Below are 22,346 nucleotides of genomic sequence, written 5' to 3'. Positions count from 1 at the left end.
AGTATTGTATTCAGCTTTCAAAAGGCAAGAATCTTTGGTAATTGTCTCAATTCACAATGGAGTTTGAAAGCTACATGCAAACAATAAAATACAGAAGGAAATATGCCATTTTGCTTATGACTTTTCTTTTTTCTCTATCAATTTTTTATCTCAGAGTTGTTAATAAAACATCTATAGTGCAAAAGCTTAAAAGAAATAAATTTTAAACTTTTGCATCTGTAGAACTTTTATTACAAAAGAAAAGGGACTTTCCATCTTTGCAGTCAAACATTCATTCAAGTTTCAAAAGCTGTTTTACCAACCCTCAGATGCAGGGGAAGCTTTTGTTGTTCAGTGTTTTTAATGCTCTTTTAGCATTAACTATTGTAACCAATATACTGTTAATTTTTTCCCAGGTTTCGCTAAATGGTACACAGTTTACAGACAGTTCTGTTGGATCAGAGTTCACAGGTGTTTCTCAGGTATGTGCAGCCAGATTTTGTGGGTGTATATGTTAGCAGAATTATTTACTAATGGGAGAAGGTATTCAATGGTGTTAGATGTACAAGAGAAAACTCTTCAAAAAGATTTCTGTTTGTTGCTGGGACTTTGATGACTTCACTAGTCAAGCTTTAAAAAGCAGTGAAAGCTACTATTTCTAAAGTGAAATGTTATTGTTACAATAAGCTTGAAATTGGACAGAGATGTAAAAAAAAGCTATGCAGTTTTATGGTAATAAAGTTATTCTTGGAAATAAATGTAAATACATAGCAGAGATGCAGTTATTTTTGTTCTGGCTTGTCCCGCTTCCAGCTTTCATTTATGAATGTTGTATCCGAACATGTTTCAGGGAGAAAGTGAGACTGGATGTTTACTTGCAGAGATGCATCACACAATTTTTTGAAGCTTGACTACTGGAAAAATATCTTGCTTTTCTCAAAATGTACACTTTGTTCTGATTACACTGAAGACATGTATAAATGTATATGTGACCTAATTCCAAGCTCATCTAATCCAGGAAGAGTCTACTGACGGTGTTGAAATGGTCACATGAACAGTCACTGCATTTATAATCTTCTAAATAAATAAGAAGCTGCAATTCATAGCTTCATTTTAGTATAATGGAACCATAATGGGAATATGAGATGCTTATGGTCTAGTTTTTGTTGAGGTTTTAACTGTCAGTTTTGTTAAAAATAAACTGCTTAGGAATTCTCATTCTTAGCAGTTGATTCATACTGTGCTCTAAGAAACAAGTGCTTTCATTTGAACTTCAAATTTGTCATAAATACAGGCCTAGTTGGGAGATTGTTAGGGCTTTAGAGTCTGAGAGTTGGCCAGAATCAAAGATTGTTGTTCCTGCTGTATTTGCAATGGCTGTTGTGATGATTGTGGTGCAACTTCAAGCAAATTGTATCCATAAGTCTTAAGTTCTAGGCAAAAGGGTGTCAGGTTGTCTTAGCTTCTGAACTTTTAAATTTTTGCTCTTGCTTTTCCTGTTTGTGTTGGAAGATGTCCTACAGATGATGTTTGTAAGGATTTGCCTGCAGTAGCTATAAAGATGTCATCGTCATTCCAACAGAATTAATCTGGCTTCAAAAAAATTAGTTTTAGCCAGGAAACTTTCAGGGGTAAGGGAATGAGCAGCTGTGGCCTCCTGCATGCAGGGTTTTTAGACATTAATATGTCTGCAGTTGAGCGCAGGTCAGCCAAGAGGAAAGTCTGATTTGAGAAATCTGTTAGTGATTATAGAGCTGATAAGGGGATGGTTGGTCCCAGCCTCTCATGAGGCAGAGCAAGTCTTCCTTCACGAGAATGTTTTCTGAAAACCTGCAATAGACACTTGGGTAAATTGTCGTCTTTTTCTTGCCGTAGTGCTTAGGTGTGAATTCCTGAAGTGGCATCAACGGATAAAGAGATTAGCTGTTCTTACTAAATCTATTCACTTAAATTTCTCATGAACTTCTGGAAGAGAAGAAGATCCTTCTGCAGAGGAATTCAGTCATTTTTTCCGTCTTTTTTTATGTCTAGAGTTCTCAGTTTCTCTCTCCATATTGCGATGTCTGTCAGCTTTATAAATGCAAAAAGCAGAAAAATCAGTTTGTAATGCTGTGTTGTTTCTCTTTAGATGTCAGCAATAGGGAATGGGATTGTTGTTGCTTTGAAGACAAGAGAGTGAATTGTGTTACAGCTTGAACTAGTCCTTTGCCCTAAAGAACTTTTCACCTGTGCTTGTGCAGTTCAGCCCTACGAGATCTTTAAAGTAGTATTTTTGTTAGTATTGAGGCTGGAGCAGTATCTAGAGGCATGTTTGCATGACTGACTTAAATTTTGCCTTTCCTTTGAGAAAGAATTTAACTGTTTTGAAGCTTATGTAGAAGACGTTGCTAATTACGTCGGAGCTAGTAGCTGTAATATAAGCAGACAAATCTGTGATTCTGCCATTACAAGATGTTTTATTCCATTCATTATAACTTTGCTTATGTCTTGTAAAGTTGGGTTCTCTTTGGCTTGTGCTGCTTGACGTATTTTTGAGTATCAGTCTTGGTGAATAATCAACGTTTCATGGCTGAACCATAATTTCATGCACAGTAGTATCTTGGAAGAGGAATTAGGTTTTGAACTGCCTCTGTCCTCATAAGTTACCAAGTCTACTTTATTCAGTAGCTAGTAGTGGATTTTAAGACCCTACTGATTGATTGGTTTTATTAAAACTGAGTTAAGCTTTTATTTTCTAACAGGCTTAGCTGACAGTGTCTTTGTTTCAGTTAGTATTAAAAAAGGAGATGGTACAGAACTTCCAAGAACAGTTACTTTCCTTTTTATCTGTAAGTATGCCAGCAGTAGAAGGAATTGTACTATCCCTCTTTAATTTTACTTAGTAAATGATTGCATCTAGGCTGAATTATTTTAGAGGGAAAGGCTGTAGGCCATGCTCCCTGAAAACATTACTTTTTAAATGGGAGTGTATTCATAATCAGAATTGTTTGTGACATGGATATTAAGACTGCTGCATTTGATCTTGAGATACTCCGCATATTCACCATTTAATAATGACTGGTTTTGTTTTGGGTGTTTTGTGGTTTTTTTTCCAAATATCAGAATAACTTTTCCTGGTACATGTTCTGTGAATAACCATTTGTCTGTCAAAACATTTGTTTGTAGACGCCGTTTACCTTTGGCTTGGGCCAAAGGGCACCATATACAACTGGCGAGCATTGTCTTCTTTGTAGAAGTGAACGAAAAGATACTTCGCTTTCAGAGAGCGGAATAAAAAATTCTAGCAAAACAGCACTTTCCTCATCTCCAAAAGCAAACAATATGCTGCATCTTCCACTGTGGGTGTGTCCAGACTGTCGAAGAACAGTCGAAAAGGAGGAGAGGCATGCTACAATAGAGCAGTCTCTTGTGGTAAGTTGAAGTACTTTAGTGTAGTAAGAAGAAATGTGGCTGTGGGTTGAATGCTACTTTGTGCTTTGGAACCGCTTTTTGAGTTGGTTTTCCTGTGACCTAAACTGAGCAGGCACATTGTTCCAAAAAAGTTCTGATTTTGAATTTTGGATTTCTGAGTAGAGCAAGGTTTGCATTTGCTTCTTGTTGGTTTTTTTCCCTTTTAATTTATTGGATATCATACTTCGTCCTTTCCCCCTTTACTTAAATTCTGTTTCTTCTACTCTTACGAGTGTGACTTTAATCATTACACTTTATTCTATTCTCTGTCTGCTTGTGTATATTCGCCCCTTTGTGAGGTTAACTATCTGAATTTTCCTTGGTCTTTCTGTGGCACCAGGCAGAGACAGCCTGGGGAGGGTGCAGGAGAGAAGCATGGCATGTACTGGGGCTGGAGCACAGAGAAGGGAGAGAAACAGGAGACAAAAATACCAGCAGCCCTGGGGGAGAGGTTTGTGTCATCTGCTGGTACTGAACAGTGCTGTACACAGGATATAGCAGCCATTCGCAATGACAGCAGCCTTCTAACATCCATTACTGTGAAGTAGTATGGCTGTTATAAACAGGGAGATTTAATGATTTTTGCTCAAAGGGGTAGTTAAGCTACAAAAGTAAAACATACTGTCAAGTAGGGAGTGAGGAGATATTACTAGTTTATGATGAATCACGGATGATGCAAGCCTTCCTTTAGCTTAGTTCATTGTTTATGCTGGAGTACATAAAGGTGATAATTACAACTAACATATTTCCGTTATTAGAAAAGAAACTATGTTTGTATCATTGGTTTTCTCTGTCCATCTTTTGCATTTATTAGGCTTTTTGAAGGTAAATTTTTTGTGCCTTGTTGAGTGTCCTCCCAAAATATATTCAGCATTAAGAATTGCCACATTAATATTTGCCTACCTATTAACATTTCAAACTTCTATCTTAAAAACTGAAGGCTGCCTCTGTGGTTTTTTTCCTTTTCTTTCAGAGCCAAGATTTCCTTTTGCACATGCCTCTTGGAAACAGTGGATCACAGCAGGAATCTGTAGGAGGAGGAAGAATAACTGTTGGTGCACAGACGGTACCTGCTGCAGATTTTAGCAATTCCTCTCCTTCAGACATAGCATGCAACTGTGAGGCCTGTAATGAGCGCAGGTAAGAAATGAATTCAAACTCAACAGCTTGGTGTCTGTAGTCAGTGTCAGCAGTGTTGTAGCTTATTTGTCCATGTATGCTTAAACTCTTTAAAAGGGCTATCTGACAATAACAGCAACTTATGGATGGCAGCTTCTATCTAGTTTTATACTTGACTTTAGGCATTTTCAAATATATATTGTTTTTCCTGAAGAGCATCTTTGGAGTAGTAGAAATCAGTACACCTATGTGATATACAAATAGTGTGTCATGTTTTTTGTCATTATTTTCAGAGAGAATTCAGCAGAGCCTGAACGTGAACCTCAGCAGCTTCAAAATTACTGGTCAGAAGTAAGATATATGGTTCGGTGTATATATCGCCAAGCTGGGACCCCTTTGGCAGATGACCAAGACCAGTCTTTGGTACCAGATAAAGAAGGAATGAAAGATCTGGTGGATAGGTACAGCCCTCTGAAAAAAATCTATTAACTGCTAAGAGGATTTTTAAAATTAATTTTTAAGTAGGTTGGAATATTGCTATTTAATAAATATTATTTACCATCTGTAAGGCTGGTTGCTTGTAGTGCTCTCCACTACAATGCAAAGTCAGAACAGTCAGTTCTGTTTCATGAAGGATTTTTAAATGCTGGACCAAACATAACGGGAAGCTCTTACATTTTTATGCTGTTTCCAATAGGAATATTAATGTATAATTAGGGAAGGTCCCAAAATCTTATTCTTCAAAAGACTTTGAGATAGTTATTTTTAAGACAGTTATAAATAACTTTTATGTTTAGTTGGAATTGTCCCACAGGAAAATCTTACGTTGAGCTAACCTGAGTTATAATAGTATTTGCATCTTACTGTAGTTGTAACAGCTGGAATACACTTCAAAAAAAATCCAGATAATAGCAGCCATTGATAGCTAGATGAGGTGGATTTGGAGAACTTCTTTCGCATTTCAGAAGTTGAAATTGTAGCTTTTCTAGGTGTGAGGTTGCAGATGTGCTTAATGAGATCCTCATTTGTGGCGTTTTTTCCATTTAAGAATAGTGTGGCTGGCCTTAAAGTGCTCCAGGAGGTGGTTCTCAGTTTCTCTGTAACTGAATGTGTGGTCAAGGAATAGTTGCTCTCCCTTGGTTCTGTACGTACTTAATATATCAAGGTATGACTAGTCTAACAAACGTGTTAGTTCTTATGTGGAGTTAGTAGTTGAAATTCTGGTGAGATAAGGAAACTTTTGGACACCAGCATGTCCAGTCAGTGATGCTAACATCACTCAGAATTTTTTTTAACACAGCTAATCAGTGTGATATTGGAAGTGTATAAACAAAACAGGTAGATAAACAAAACCAAACAACACACACACCCCCCAAACAAATCATGAAGATGGCACGCCAGAGATCATGATGTGGCCAAGTAAATCTATGTTAGAAAGCAGAAATTCTTCAATTTTCAACAAAACGCAGTATGTGCTCAGCTCTGTTAGATGCAGCTGGCAAGAAACAGACTGTCTGGTCATCTTGAAAATAAGTAGTGGTGCCAGGTACTGTCCATATTGTATATTGGAGCACTTTATGGCAATATGATAGTACTCTATTTTGTGAGCGATAAGGGAAGAGCAGGGAGTAGATAACAGCAGACTTCCATTCATCTAACTCTTTAACTACTTAAGTAATCCCTTTCTTTTTCCCCACCTCCCTGTGCTGTGAAGAAACTGAGGGAAGTGCTTAAAGTCCACGCACAGGACTTTAAATAGTACATTTGCGCTCTAAAGCGCTTCAAAGCAACCATCGTGGTCACTTCTCTTCTGTGTGAGGTGGTACAAAAACCCATGTCTCACTTCCAGGAGAGTGTCAGGCTTGGCCAGCTGTATGCTGTCCTTAGCAGGAATCCCTGACCCTCTTGGAAGCTGGGTCTTACAGCGACAAGTTTTGCAGGTATGAAGTGCATGGAGGGTAATACAGTTCTGGAGCTTCAGTATTAGTCTGCATCCTGGGGACAAGCGAGTCCCAAATTCTGGTCTCTATTCTAGACTTTAAAAAAAAGTAAATTTTAAAAATACACCAGTCATTTGTAGTGATTGCACTTAGGAGCTACCACAGTAGAGTGCCCTGAGTCACGTTCCCTGAAGGATGTTCTTTCTGGCCCTGTGAGTCCCACACCTCTGCTATGGAGTGGCACAGCTTTAATAAAAGGTGCAAAAAATGCCCTTGTACAGAAGATCTGTAGTTTGGGGTAAGAAGCTCTCAATGTAGGTGAGAAGGAGGTTCATGAATGCCTTGAAAGCTTCGTAATTGTATGAAATGTCTTCTTTCGATTCAGCCCAGCAACAGAAGGGTCCCCGAAAGCAGTCACCGAGTCCAGTCTGTGCAGTATGTATTTAGGCATGTTCTGGCTGCCTAGCGGGTCAAGCTCCTTCAATGGCTTGAAGTAAATGCCTGTCCTTCTACAGGATAATAGTCTGGCCTAGGTCTGGCTGTTCCAGCTGGGACTTTTACTAGGACTGTATGTAAGAACGTGGAGAAGTTGTAAAGAAGCCTCTCTTAAGAGTCGAGGTATCTGTAGGGTTGTATGCAAATTGAGTAAAGATACTTCTAGCTCAGAAGTTGAAGTGAAATACCAAGGTCCTAAATTTATTTGTTCCTCAGGTGTGCAAGCATCCTTGTCCTAAAGCTGCACAGGAGCTCAGTTCCACCATGTAAAAGTAGGGAACTGGACTGTGTTCTCCCAGATTTAAGGTAGTTACGTAAACGCTAGCCCCTTTTTTTTTTTTTTTTTTTTTTTTTTATGACAATGATGGTAACTGGTAAATATTTTTAGGAAAGTGAAAATTGTTGGTTATATGCTTTTTTTTTTTTGTCACAAATATTCTAAAAATACAGGCTTTGTGAAAGAGATCCATATCAGCTTTACCAGCGGTTGGAACAGCAAGCTAGAGAATATGTGCTTGAAATGAAGGTTCGTCTGCTCAGACACTTGTCACTGGGATCTAAAGTTGCATCAACATTAGCAATACAAGGGCCACCACAGGCACATCAGTTCATCTCACTCCTCCTTGAAGAATACAGTGCACTCTGTCAGGCAGCATGTACAATCAGCGCCTTTCTAGTTACTCTGGTAAGAGTGGAAAAATAACATACGCTTCTACTTGCTAGGGGTCATGCTAGCAGAGCTGTTCCAGGCTTTCTTAGATGTCTTCTGTGGTTTGTAAAATGCAAGGTTTTTTTGTGTGTGCATGCTTAGAGACAGGGAAACTCTGAAAATGCAAATTTAATTCTTCAGGAATGTACATTAGGCATCTCTTAAAGTGAAGTGATTATATTATCCTTTGTAAAGAAATAGGTGGGATGCTGTTTCTGGCACCTGTTCTGAAACTAATCTTTATGTCTATCTACAAAATGTTAGATAATGTCTTTGAAAATGTGGGAAACACGTCTTTGTTAGTCTTTAATGGTCTGTTTGACAACATGTTCAAAGGACTCAGACTTTTATGAGTACAACTAAATTCAATTTTTCTATGTTCAATTTTCTTTTCACTTATAGGCAGGAATGGCTACTTGAAAAAATGATCTCTTGCCTCAGAATGTGTCTGCTATGTTATTTATTACTTCTAAAATTCTTGGACTTCACTAAATGCTTTTTTTTGTTAGCTGATTGTGATGTTGGATGTGGGATTATATTGTCAGGTAGAAAGTTAACAGTAGCCTTAATCTCGGAGTAACTGTCTATCATGAGTGAGTAATACAGTAAACATTCTGTAGTTCTGTTTTAAGGGTTGAGAAGGTTATTAATACTGGATTTTTTAATAATCCTTTCCTGTTCATCCTTTGCTGCTGACCTTATCCTGTACATCCCTTCTCTTGTGTAAACTTTGTGCAAGGAAAAAAAAAGGCGGATAAACTGGTAAATTTGGGGTTTATTGCCAATTAGCTGAAAGTGACACACTAGGTGTATAAAGAGGAGAAAAGAATAGGCAGTAACGAGACTATGATAGCTACAGGTGAAACATAAAATGGAGGGGAATCAGAGTGTCATTACTGAGGTAGGGCTGTTAATGCAATTGAATTGGCAAAGCAGGAAGATCTTACTGTTAAGTAACTTGAGCATATCTGATGCTTTTTTCTGTTGTCGATGGTCTGCATTTGCTGCTTCTGTATTGTCTTCCCCAGCTTTATTACTTGGATACAAATGTGAGGTCACTGCCATCTCTAGCTAATTGGCTGCTTTTAGTAGTCATCAAGCCTCTAACAAGGTGCTTGAGAGAAGATTGCTCTTCAGGTTGATCCGCATTGGAACTTAGAAATTTATTCAACTGAAAAGCAGATGAATTAGAGTACAAATGTTACCTTTCTCAAAGTAGATCTACCAATAGTGAACCCATTAGTGCCAGAATTGCATAGCTGATTAGGAAATAATATTTTAATTCCCTCTCCCCCCCTCCCCCAGTTATTATTGTGAACTAGTAGTCACAGAAACTTGGCAGGTATGAGAGGTTGAGATAATGGTCATGAAGAGATGGATTTTGAACTCCCTAATATATTCCTTTTCTTACAAAATTCAAAGTTACACAGTGTTTCTATTCTCTTTTAAAAAACGGAGCATAAGACACAAAATACCCCAAACTTAACTTGTCCTTTTCCTTATGAAGCCCACTAAGTACTGAAAACTTCTTTCTACTAAGCTTTGACATTCAGAAGCTGAAGTGTGAGAACGTGGGATACTGACTCTTATGATACATTTCTTAGACTTACTAATCCTTTTATTAAAAAGGTTATTAAATATGTCACAGCTTTCAGTACAGGTAGTAGGGTTGCTAGCCTTTTCAGTGTGCGTGGCTGTTTTCTCTCAAGATGCCAGTGCAGTATGGAAGAAGGCATCTTTTCAGGTGAAATACATAAAAGGCAGTTAAGATCTCTAAACGTAGTGCAGCCTTCCTTTTAAAGGTGAAATCTTTGCACAGAGCATGCTGTACAGAGGTGTGTAATGCCTTGAACCTCCATCTATGAGGAGCTACTTTCTCAATGAAATTAGGAACAGTTGTCTTTCCTTTCAAAGGAATCCAGCTCTAACTAGTGAAGTTCAAGAGCAGGAGCTAACACCTTGTGCCCACCAAGGAATGACAGATTATACTGAAAGCAAGCTGGGAAGACTGTGATCAGTACAGAAGAACCCTTGAGTAAACAGGATAGCAGACTGAAAGGGAAAACTTGCCTGGTATTTCTTTGTGAGAAATACAGTAAGCTGCACAATACGATATACAAGATTTTGTAGATGTGTTGACTGTTCACAGCATATTGAAATTGCTTAGAAAATCAACCTTTCTCAGTGTTGACACTTGAAAAATTATTAGCCATTTATAGAAGTTTGAAATATTTGGAAGACATAGTATTAAAAATGAAAGGGTACGTGTGTCTTGTGCAACTCAAGAAAAAAACCAAACCCTGCCTACCCTTCTCTAGTAATAAAACTCCAAACTTGATTGTCTTTTTGAATACTGATAGTGTTGTGTTTAGCTCTGATATAAATATGTATTTGGTTTTTAAGCCATTATGCTTAAGAAAACTTTGACATTCCAGAGTATTCTGATATTTCTGGGTACTCAGGGTTATAGTATATAGAGCTCACTTGCTGATTGGATAGCCAGAACACTTGTATTTAATTTTGCTGTGTGTGGGAGTCCTAGTACAGAAAACCTGCATACCACTGGCTGTATGTGGGAAAACTTACTGACCTGAGATAATATTATACCTGTCATAGATTCTTATGGTTTCACAATAATAGATTTGAGTCTTAGGTCTTGTAAAATTACATACAATTATGTGTTAAATCACATAAAATAGAAAACCGTTCTGCTTACTAGAGAAGTAGGATCTTGGTCTCTCGTCTGTTTAGAAAACTTAGTTTTTGAAGCTGTACTTGGAGAGAACTGTTCACTTAATTTATGTCTATTTTGAATAAATATTATAGCTTGCAATTATATGTCTGTTAGTAGATGATTTCGAAGAACTGAAAAATAATCACAGACAGACAATGGTTTGACAAGAAAACCCGAGAATAACTGGTTCAGATGATAAAATACTTTTTTCATTGCAGAAACAAATGGAAGCTTTCAACAGCTTAGTCTGATTTTCCTTTTTCTTCTACTCCATGAAAATTTAGAAAAACAAGGAATGAAGCTATGATTAAGTCATTAATTACTTAAATTCTGAGTTTCTGGGTATTTAAACTGGGTAAGAACTGAGCTGGACAATCCGGCTTGTAGGTTGGAAACTATTTTTAAAAAAAAAAAAATATCTTGCATTAGACAGAATTTGTTATTTTTATTTTCTAACCCTGTCTTATTTCTGATTGGTTTTTTTTGTTACAGGAAAATGAGCATTTGAAGAAATTTCAGGTGACATGGGAATTGCACAATAAGCATCTGTTTGAAAATCTGGTATTTTCTGAGCCACTCCTGCAGAATAGCTTGCCAACGTTGGTGTCACAGCTAAGGTAGAGATTAATTTTTCTTTTGTAATTTAAAGGAGAAATGAAAAGCCATGTTTGCAATCACAGCCTTTAAAACAAAACAGAAAAAAAAATCTCTGCTGCTTCTACAATGTAATAGGTAAAATTCCTTGTTGATCTGTCTTGAAAACAGTGTTGTTGATTGAGCAGTCAAAACTTGCTTGTCAGAAGAATTGCTGCACTAATCTGCTTATTTGTAGATCACCTAGTAAAATGACAGCATCCTATGAAAGTGCTGATGATACGACTGAATAGTATTGTTATCAGGCATTGCTACTGTCTTTACAGCTCTACAAGCAAATTAAAGCCTCAGTACCTTCATGTTTGTCACAGCGCACAAATAGCTCCATTTGGAGTTTTAAGTAATCTTTTTATTGGAGAAAGCAAAAGAAACAAAATCCCTTGCTATATGCTTGTAGGTCTGATGGCATATTGTGTATCCTGGGGCTTTAGAATGTGTATTTTGTTAGTAAGGTTGCTCTGTTTATAATTTGTGTACATGCAGAGTGTTTGGGTTTTCTGGGGAAAGACGTATTAATTCACAGAAACTCTATTCTTTATCTAGTGTCTGAACATTTGTAAAGTACAGTCATGGATGGTTTGTGTTGACCTCTCAGTTTTGTTTCTAATGGAGACATGTATACATGTGTTCTAAAGGTATTGTCTTGCATGTTTTTCCATGGTGCAAGATCAGTTTGAATAAGTCTGTCACAAGAGATGTTGCTCACAGTGAATAAAGAAATTTCTGATGAGTTCTCCTTTTGCTAGGAGGTACTAGAAAGGAAAGCCAGAAAAGGCAAGAAAGCTTAATAGTCTTCAAGCTCAGCAAGAAGTCTAAGGTCTCTCAGAATAATTTGTCTAATTGGTTTACATGAAACTGTGTTAGTACTGAAAAGGGGTTTTTTGTTTTCTTTTTTCTTTTTTTTTTTCCTTCTCTCCAGGCAGGTAAATCTGTTGCTGTGCTTAGTAGGATGTTCTTCAGTGGCATATTTTCCCAGTACCACTGTCACTGACACAGTATCCCTCAATCATCTCCATGCTTTCTGATAAGGCTTCTCTGCGTCTTATCCAGCAATCCTGCCTATATCAAGACAGTTTATATTGCCTTCATCTGCAGAGCTGAGAATGTCTTAGTGAAGCGTATGGTCATTTTTTAACAAAAGGTTTTCATTTACCTGTTGTTCTTAAGTGCTAGTGCCATTGAAGTCTGAGCAACAGAAGGTGTTCCTCTGCAGAACTTCACTGCAGTGGCAGCTAACTTCAAGGCTTAAATATGAAGTCAGAATCTCTTCTTGCAGGAATTTATTTTCCATACATCTGTGTATGGTAGATAGCTTTAAGGCTGTTGATTGACATAAGTGTTTTGGAAAGGAGAGGTTCAGCACAAGCTTCCTGTTCCATGGTTTCTGGTTTATACAGTGTATGTCTTGTTTTTCTTTGGTAAACGTAGGTTATGTCTGTTTTCACGGACTCCCAGGATTTTACTGCTGAGTTCTCTGGGTCTTGAAGTAAGAGAATTAGGTAGCCTTCCCTGGAAAATTTTTCTCAAGGATAATCTGACTTCCATTGGGAACTGGTGGAGAAACATTCCATCACAGAGGCCTCACATGGAGAAGAGGGATCAGCCTAGTCCCCTAATCATTTGGTCAGTAGAAAATCATTTGCATGCAGCGGAGAAGGTGTTGCCAGAGTTTCTTTACAGAGGAGCGTTGGCCTTGTTGTTTTCTTTTCCTGAGGAAGAAATGTGAAATGGCATTTTGGCGTCTCAGCCTTACTGAGGTGTTCACCCTTTCGCTCATCCCTTATTTAAATCACTAAATCTTTTGTGTATCTCTGACTTTTTGAAAATATATAGTTGGTGTGTTGTGATTATTTCCAAGGGTGTTTATCCAATGTCAGACTAGGAGACATGCTCAGTTAGGGAGGTTTAAACATAGCAGTTTTGTGGGGATGAAGGTTATTAACTGATATGAGATCAGCTGTGTCTGAAGTCTCTTCACAGGACTGGTCTTCTACTCAGGGTAAACTAACAGGGTCTTAAGTGTGTTGTATCTTGTTCTGCTACCTAGTCAGTGCCTCTGGTTTGTATAGGAGGCGTACTCAGTTGTACAGTCTGCAGACCAGCTGTAAGAACTGTCCCTATCCTTAACAAGAGTTAATTTATCAGTGAGATTAATCAGTGAGATTTCTAGATCAGATGCAGCATTTCATAAAGCTGTATTTTTATAATCAGTATGTAAGGAAATCCAGTCCTTTCATAGGTTAGTGACTAGTACTTCCTAATGAAGGTGTCTATATGAAAAGTTTCTTATAACTTAGGGTTAAGGTGCTTTTGTTTACATCCTACCACTGGCATGCCTCCTACATTCAGTGGACTGCTTTGTTGGGGTTTGGTAATGAAGTAACTGATACCTGGGGGTTTTCTGTCCTATTTGCTTTCCCTGTATGGGATGGGACAGTGCTCAGGGTATATGGGTAGCTTTGGTTATATGCTGTTCACCAAAAAATTCTGGGTTCCTGATCAAGATGGCTATTTCAGTGAAGTTTGTGAAGCATGCTACTGCAGCAAAGGTGCTCTGGAGTGGAGGAATGTGCAGAGGGACTACTGAGAAGTGAGGGGGGAGTGGGGTGGTGTAGAGGAATGAAGGTGGGTTAATTAACATGGATAATACACTGCTGTGGGCTGGCTTCAGGGACGGTGGTTTGGCTGATGTAGATAAGGTGCAGCTGTGGCCAGTTCCTGCTAAGTGATTAAATAGCTCGAAGGGGAGCAGCCAACGGAGAGAGATCTGGAAGGGGAGGAGAGAGAGTGTGCCCTGGATGAGGAGGGACTAGGAGAAGGCAGTAGGGGTGAGAGGCAAAGGGACTGGCTTGATGAGTATGAGGAAACAGCACGAACAGTAGATGGACCTTTGAGGCCTTGTGGGGGATTGGTGGCCCTGTTGGGACAAGGCATGCCAACTACTTATGGAAGTTAACTTGGTATATGATGGTAAAAGACCTTGTTGAAGCTGGCTAGTTTTGAGAGTGCTGTGACAGGGTGGTTCATCTCCTTGCCCCCCAGCAGGAAGCATTGAGACCCTGATGAGTGACAGCTGTGACTCAGGACTCAGAGCAGGCAGGACCAGGAGTGAAGATGGCTAAACCTGCATATGTACAAAAGCAGCCCCCCAAGAGCCTGAGCAACCAGAAGCACAGCAAACAGAGCAGACAAACAGAATGTAGTGTGCCAGTTTGTGCAGGAAGGGCACTGTCCCACTAATGGCTCAAAGAGGTGAGCTTCAATAGTGGTCACTGTGCCCTCTGGAGTAACCTAGCTGTGGTTTCCACTTGGCCAAAAACCAGTGTCAGGAGGCGTGTGGCAACCCAGATGGAGCTCCCACATAAATGTGCAGCTGTCCAGGTCACAAGCAGCAGGGAGTGCCTGAGCCTGTCACTGCTACCAAAGTGCAGCAGATGTAACAGCTGTGTGAGGTGTGACCAGGTGGATGATCTGCTCAGCCTGGTGGCAGAGCTGAAAGGGGAAGTAGAAAGGTTAAGGAGTATCAGGAAGTGTGAGAGTGAGATAGGTTGGTAGGCCCACTCCCATAGCTGAGACAAATGAATGGGAAGGGCACAGAACAAAAAGCAGACTCTCCTGCCTGCTCGCCTTCAGGCAGATGGAAAGGTCCCTAAGTGATGGGGAGGAATGGAAACAGGTCCCTGCTCAGGGCAGCAGGCGAATCACCCCCCAACCAACTTGACCTTTCTGGGTACCTCTTTACAATAGATAGGCAGCTCTGGAACCTGAAGGAAAATGATGATATGGATGAAATCCTAGCCAGGTTAAAGTTACCTAGTGAGTCAGTCAACCCCACACATTCCACCCAGTTCTGCTAGGAAGAAAAGAAAGGTCGTTGCCATCGGTGACTCCACTCTGAGAGGAAGAGGGATATGCCAATCAGACCCAACCCACCGGGAAGTCTGCTGCCTCGCTGGCGCGTGGGTGAGGGAGGTTACTAGAAAAGTCCCTTGTCTAGTATGGCATTCTGATTATTACCCATTACTGCTCTTCCAGGTGGGCAATGATGAATTCCAAATTACAAGAAGTCTTGAGGGCAATCAAGAGAGACCTCAGGGCCTTGGGGCTGCTGGTTGAGGTATCAAGAGCATGAGTGTTTTCTTCTATCCTGCCAGTTGCAGGGAAGGATGGGATGTGTCATCAGAAGATCACACAGATCAATACCTGGCTCTGGGCCTAGCGTCAACAGCTGTGTTTCAGGGCTTTTTTTGATCATGGGTCAGTTTACATGGCACCAGATGTGATGGCAACAGATAGGGTTCACTTGTCTCAAAGGGAGAAAAGGATCCTAGGTCAGGAGTTAGCAGGACTCATCAAGAGAGCTTTAAACTCGATTCAAAGGGGGAAGGAAATAAAACCAAGCTCATTAGAGGTGAGCCTGGGGGTGGCATGCCAGGGTTGCAGGTGAGATTGATAGCACAGCTGAAGTGCATTGGTGCCAATGCCTGAAGTGTCGGCAGCAGGAGGAGCTGGAAGCTATTGTGTATCAGGAAGACCAGGTCATAATCAGCATCACAGAAACATGGTGGGTAAACTCAGGACTGTAATGCTGCCATGGATGGCCACAAACCCTTCAGAAGGGATAGACAAGGAGGGAGAGGTGGCAGGGTAGCTCTGTATGTCGGGAAGTGTTTCAACTCCCTATAGGTGAATGATGGTGACAGCAGAATTGTGTATAGGTAAGAATCAGGGGGAGGGCCTACAAGGATGGTATGCTGGTGGGAGTCTGTTATAGACCACCAACCAGGATGAACAGGCAGATGAAACACTCTGTCAGCAGCTGGGAAAAGTCTCAAGATCACTAGCCCTTGTTCTCATGGGGGACTTGAACTTACCAGCTGTCTGCTGGAAATAAAACACAGTGGAGAGGAAACAGTCTAGGAGGCTCCTGCAGTGTGTGGAAGGTAACTTCCACCGAAGAAGATAATTAATGGAGCTGGTGAAGGGTCTGGAGCACAAGTCTGATGAAGGGTGGCTGAGGGAACTGGGGGTGTTCAGCCTGGAGAAAAGGAGGCTCAGGGGGGACCTTGTTGTTCTCTGCAGCTACCTGACAGGAGGTTGTAGGTGGGTGGGGGTCCATCTCTTCGCCCAGATAAGAAGTGACAGCAGGACAAGAGGAAATGGTCTCCGGTTCCACCAGGGGAGGTTTAGATTGGATATTAGGAAAAACTTATTTACTGAAAGGGTGATTCAAGCATTGGAACAGGCTGCCCAGGGAGGTGGTGGAATTGCTGTTCCTGGAGGTATAGATGTGGTGCTTAGGGATGTGGTTTAGTGACAGACTTGGCAGTCCTGGGTTAACAGTTGGACTTGATGATCTCAAAGGTATTTGCCAACCTAAATGATTCTGTGATTTGAAGATATGCAGGCATGCAGTAGGATCTATATCAACAGGTATGCTTTGAAAGATTTGGTTACTGTCAAGTAAGCAATTCTTAAGTTCTCTGTATGTGATGCTTTTTATTAACCTTTTTTTGGTACAGTCCCGGAATATATTCCATCTCTGTTTACAGGACTGAAATATTGCCTAGGTTGTTGCTTTGTACTTGCCTTGGGGGGTGAAAGTGTGTTTATTAGTAGCATGTTCAACACAATAAAAATTGAAACCATAAATGCTGTTGTATTGCTAATCTAAATTTATAAAAGTGAAATTCTTTTGCCTCTGACTTGAGAGCGCATTGAAAAAAGACTCTGTGCATGACTAGTGTTTGAAACAATAGCACTACTCAGCAGCAGTTATGAGAATAAGTTCTTGACTTTTGTACAGTAGGGATCAGTATTTCACATAATTGCATAATACCAAAAATGCAGGCTTCAAGTAGTAAATTGTGATCTAGTAACAGGAATTGACACTGTTTGCACTAGTAGTGTGGAAGTGTTGTATCCTAACCTTAAAATGCTTTTTGTATTCTACCAAACAGGGACTTTCCAAGTCTTTAATGTGCAGAATTGCTTATGCACCCTTCTGAAGTGGTTATGTTGCAGGTTCTGGGCAAAACCAACAAAACAAACCAAACTGAATTTATTGGCATCCTCATGCTAACAGCTGTAACTTTAATGCTTACTGAGTTGTCTGTTTGCTTAGCTCTTCATTATACTTAATTGCCACATTCAAATTAAGGGCTCAGTTCTTTGGCAGATGATAGGCAGAGCGGTGTAGTTCTTAGGTTGATTTCCTGTTGTAATGGAAATCTGTAACAGACCTCCCTAAAATGCTGGAACTGGGCTTAAATATAAAATTTGGAGATGGTTAACTTTTGTTTCTTGGTACTGGCTTTGAGTTGCTATACAACCTCTGTGTGCCTGATTAACTACCATCCAGTTTCATCTTAATTACCAAGTATGAGAAATATTGAAAAGCTTCAGTTTATTTGTGTCAATTTACAGGTCATTACAATTCAATGTGCTTTAAACACACATAGAATTGAATAGAACAGTTTTGAGTAGAATTTTGTCTTTTTATTTCTGAAGTCAAGATGTTGTGGGTTTGCTTATTTACTTAAGAATCGTGATGTGCTTTAATAGATTTTTTTAAAAGGAATTTGCTATAGAAAAATGTGGTAGTAGAAAGGGGAGGTAGATCTGTTTTAGGGCAGTCTCCTATTTCTGGAGTTCCTTACAGAGACAGTCATCAGTGAACGGCATAACCACATTTTGAACTTGATGCTGCTGAAGTCATGGTAGATAACCGCATGCAACCAAATTATCTCACTTGCTTCATTCTACAGCACTTATCCCAGCTGGAGCTGTGACTTGTGTAGTAATCTTTTTTAGCATTGATCATGAGAGTTCTGATTAACAAGCTTCTGTCTTTATTTTTACTATGTAGTTCTTCAGTAAATAGTCAACGTGTATATTTAGCCCATAGAATTTGGAAGGATAAATATTTCAAGCAACAAAATTTGAATAAACACAGCCCAGTAGGTTTGACATCTGGTTGCTCGTGGGAAAGAGGTTCTAGAAATGTTGCACTTCCCACATTATTGCTATTGCTGGTTACAGAACATTGGAACAAGTAATTGTTGGATATTTTTTTTTAAAAACTACTAAAAATACTCATATTTGGGATACAAGCAGCGATATGAGCCTAGCTGTATCCGTAACTGCACTTAAACAACACTTTTTGGGCTGGTAGAACTTAAAAGTGTGCAAAATGTCAGTGAAATGTCTCTTCTGTAACAAGTGCTATTTGAACTTTCAGGCTTGGAACAACACACGATTCCTGTAGTGAAGATATGTATAGTACCTTGCTACAAAGGTATCATCAGCTGGAACAGGAAATGGGTCAAGTTGCTGAAGCATGGCTTGAATGCCAGAAAAGAATAGATGATTATGTTGATGAACAGGTAAGAATCATGTAGACAGTCTCAAGACTGCATCAGCTGCTTCCTACATAATCAAGCCTGTGCCTCCAGCAAAAGAGTTTCTGTGGTAGTTTTATCCAGAGCTTTGAAGCAACAAATGGGACTTTCTCATTGATGTCAGTCTTTCAGAATAGGAAAGAACACAAACGTACCAATATGTAGTGATGATTGTTACAGAAACATCTTCAAATCGTTGAAGCAGGTTGTTGTGCCATCATATAGAGAGGTTCTGTGAACACTTTTTAATTTCTTTGGCCTGCAAATTACCCATAGCACAGTAACCTGAAACTTTTTTTTGTAGATGTCACTGTGAAAAGGAAAAAAAAAACCCCACCCCACCCCATAAAAATCCCTAAGCTTCCAAAATAGTAACTGCACTAAATGAAATTCGGAGATTGCTTTTAAAAGCTATTGCATGTTGTGTTGTGTGATGATGACCTTGGTACAGGTGTCAAAATCAAAACTCTGGAGTCTCACTACGTAAGTATCTGCAACCTCTGAAGTTATCCTTTTTTAATTAAGTATAGGTACTGATAGCTGATTCTTCTGAGTTTGTGCTGTGTTTCAGAAAATAATCGCATTGTTCTGGTGACTCCTACATTATCAAGAGCTTAATTTTCAGAAAAATAGCTGTTTATTTTGCAAGTGGTTGTTTATACTCTTCCGAAATTGCTCATGTGCTTTTTCTTTCATGTTTAAAGCACTTGAGTAATTGTTTTTAAAACACCTCAGGATAAGGTATTGAAAACTCTTTAATTTTATCTTAAGTATAGTAGAAGAAAGAATGTGTTCTGAAATATCTGAAGATACGGAATTGTATAGACCTTATTCTTAAATTTTGAAGTTTTATGAGCATTAGGAGTATGGAGATCCGATTTGAGACCTAGTAATGCAACATTACTCCTATAGATAACATATTTATTTTGAAGTCTTATAGTACACTGTAAACGCCTTTCAGAAGCTGTTCCCTGTGATGAAGATGTAAGTGAACTTTTACTGTTAATTCCAGTACCCTCAAGATGGAGACAGGACATAACTAATCTTACTTTTAGAGATCGTTCTATATTTGGAGTCTGCATCTGTGAGCTATTAGTTACAGAAAACCAAGTTTTTTCTTGGTCTGGCTGCTTTCATGCACCTAAATATTTGATGAGATCTCAGTAAAATTTCATCATCTCACATTTTCTGCTACTAGAAGTAACCTTCCCCATGGTGTCAGGGTGTCGTGGCTGTCTGATACTGCGTCTACAGTAAGAAAGGGAGCCCAGTTCACTTCATTTGCTTTATTTTTCTAAAAGATGGAATTTCTGTAGAGTCACATTCATATCAGGCTTCTGACTGGTTGATCTGTACCACTTCAAAATCAACTTCTAACTGATTTATTTTCATATTTTTCTGTATCAAGTGACCATGCAACTACCACAACTACTGTCTTGGAGCATTTTATCTGCTCAGTGAAGCCTGCATCCTGATGCAAACATAAACCTTTTTACCATTTGGGGAAACTTAATGTGATGACTTCTTCCTAATGACAAAAAAACCCACCACTGCAAGGGGGCTGTGTAGGAGAAACAATTCCAAACCTTAAACTATAAGATTTTAAAGGAGATACTGATACTTATATTGGTATTTACATGTAGAAAAAGCATTTTCACAGTCATGCTTTACGCCCCATGTTGATTATTACCTGTGGTTATACTCTTGATCAAAAACACATGATTCAGTATGACCATTTACCTGAATTTGCAAGCAATATTTTTGTCAACTAGATAGAATTCAGAAAGCTGGGCTACTATGGAAACTGTAGATCTTAACAGTGAATGTGTATTCATTATTTGCTGCCTCTTGGCTTAAGAAAACTGTGAAGTTTTATTGCAAGTGTATCAAAGGTTTAAAGAGAGAGCATCACAGAGGAAAACCTAAGAGTGGTCCTCATTTATCTGCTGTGGAACTATACCCAAAATTTTAGACAGGGCATCAGCAGAGATAATTAATGGACCCTCCGGAATGGTATGGTATGTTACTACTTCTTGGAGAAAAAGGTGAATACTTTTGCAAGCAATACAATACCTTTTTTTAAAGACTGCATAAGACAGCTGCGTCATGCTCAGACATGTAATTTGATACGCTGCTGTAATAAAATTCAGAATAAGAATTCATTCATATCAGCACGTGTATTCATCACATGTTAAAATCTGAGGAAGATGTTTAGGGTATCTGGAATACCAGAGAGTTTAAATGTATGTAGCTTGTACCTCCAGATCCTGTTTCTCTTGGCAAATTTAGACTATATTTTACTTAGGAGGTCCTAAGTATATCTGGATCATTTCTATAAGTAGTGGCTAGATAGTCATATGTGTGAAAGTATTTCCTTTTTTTTACTGCTGGCTCCCACGGAAGAAAGGGATATAGAAATAGCTTTGCCCAGCTCTACAAGAGCCCACGAAGAGCTTCTTGCTTGTCTCTCCATATTTGTGTGTGATTATTTTATTTTTTTTAACAGTCCTGGACAACTTAATAGAAAAAAGTGTTGTACAGCCATAATGGTTTTTTGTCTTTATGGTGACTGTATAAATAATTGAAATGCTCACTATTTTTGGGTGCTTGAGAGTTTGTGATAAGAGGAGTTAATGTTATTATTTCTAGTGAAACAGGGTAGGAAAATAGATTAGGTTGACAGGTGTAATTTGGGATGCTCAAATATGCTATTCACATTCTATACAGGGTATTTTTTGGAAGCAACAAGCATCTTGTGATGTATGTATGAACATCACAGTTATCATAGGTGATCTAGTGGTATGTGTCAGTTCTGACCAAAACTGCTGGCTTTTTTTGCATGATGAAATCTATTTTAGAATGGGAAGTACTTGTTCACCTGTCTGTCTCACTTTTACTATGTCTTGTCTGATGGATCTTAAATACTTTTTGGTCTTCAATAAACAGGGAGGAAGAAAGAGGGTGCTAGTGGACTTCTTTTCTCCATTGGGTAGCAGTGGTAGTGTATTCATTGCAGATGTGCAAGACTGAAATGTAAATTTTTACTTATGGCATTTGATTTTTATCTCCCACTCGCTAGCAAAATTTTTGGGCGTGAATGATGTAGCTTGTATTGCAGCTGCTTTGCTCTGCTGAAATAAGTATTCATTGGGGAAAAGAAAGAGGGAGAGAAGTGATTTCCAATTTTTTATGGAATCAGTAACTTGATATACTTGCAGACATGGGATAGTGGAGAGACTGTGAAGCTGGAAGTAGGAAAACTAGCTTCAGCCCCTGCTACCATTAATACTCAAGAGTACCAAGACTTAAACCATGCTGTTTTATTTGACAGTTTCTTGGCAGGCTTGAATAGGCAGCTCCCAGTTAATGCACTGGCTGTTTTAAAAGTCATTCTTTGGCATTAAAGTCTTCTCTTATAATGTGTAGTAAATATAGGTGGCTGTCTCTGATGGTGAGGATTTAGCTAGGTGGCAGGGCACCTAAGCTACTGAGTGTTGCCATATTGAAATATAACTCAAGGTTTCTCAGAAACTGCTAATATAGCCAGGGTGGAATTTCTGATGTTGTTGGCCACAGGCTCTGCAGTACCTTTTAGTGTGTCTAAGAAATGGCATCAATGGTTCAAGAGTATTTAATGTATGCTGTTATTTAAAAAAAAACACACATGCACATGATAAACTCCTTTTTTTGTTGTTGTAGTTAATGTAACCTCACTGGAGCAAAGGAAACCAAAATCCACAGTAGTAATTATAATTGCATGCTGCTGACTTTCAGAAATTCATTAGGCAAAATTTTACCATTTAATACTGTTTCAAATCCCCAGCTTAGAATTTTGTTTTCCCAAGTTAGGTAATGATAATAGCAAT

The 22,346-nt window shown here is 39.0% G+C and overlaps 1 protein-coding gene across 2 annotated transcripts in view; it reads left to right on the top strand.

Moving 5' to 3' along the window:
- Positions 1-396: 396 nt before the first annotated feature.
- Positions 397-22,346, top strand: part of FAM193A (family with sequence similarity 193 member A) — a 49,249-nt gene continuing 27,299 nt past the window's right edge. Inside the window, exons 1-7 of one of the 2 annotated variants that reach the window (XM_037386342.1) lie at positions 397-461; positions 3,145-3,390; positions 4,403-4,569; positions 4,842-5,009; positions 7,434-7,668; positions 10,919-11,043; positions 18,321-18,465. In XM_037386342.1, coding sequence (XP_037242239.1) covers positions 3,301-3,390; positions 4,403-4,569; positions 4,842-5,009; positions 7,434-7,668; positions 10,919-11,043; positions 18,321-18,465 — 930 coding nt within the window. In that variant the 5' untranslated portion in view covers positions 397-461; positions 3,145-3,300. Of the gene's footprint in view, positions 462-3,144; positions 3,391-4,402; positions 4,570-4,841; positions 5,010-7,433; positions 7,669-10,918; positions 11,044-18,320; positions 18,466-22,346 lie in introns of those variants that run through there. The other variant, XM_037386332.1, reaches the window with a different exon arrangement.

The sequence above is a fragment of the Falco rusticolus genome, chromosome 1 (assembly GCF_015220075.1).
Source record: "Falco rusticolus isolate bFalRus1 chromosome 1, bFalRus1.pri, whole genome shotgun sequence".
NCBI lineage: Eukaryota > Metazoa > Chordata > Aves > Falconiformes > Falconidae > Falco > Falco rusticolus.
The sequence above is the reverse complement of the archived record's forward strand: the minus strand, read 5'-3'. Positions and strand labels throughout refer to the sequence as shown.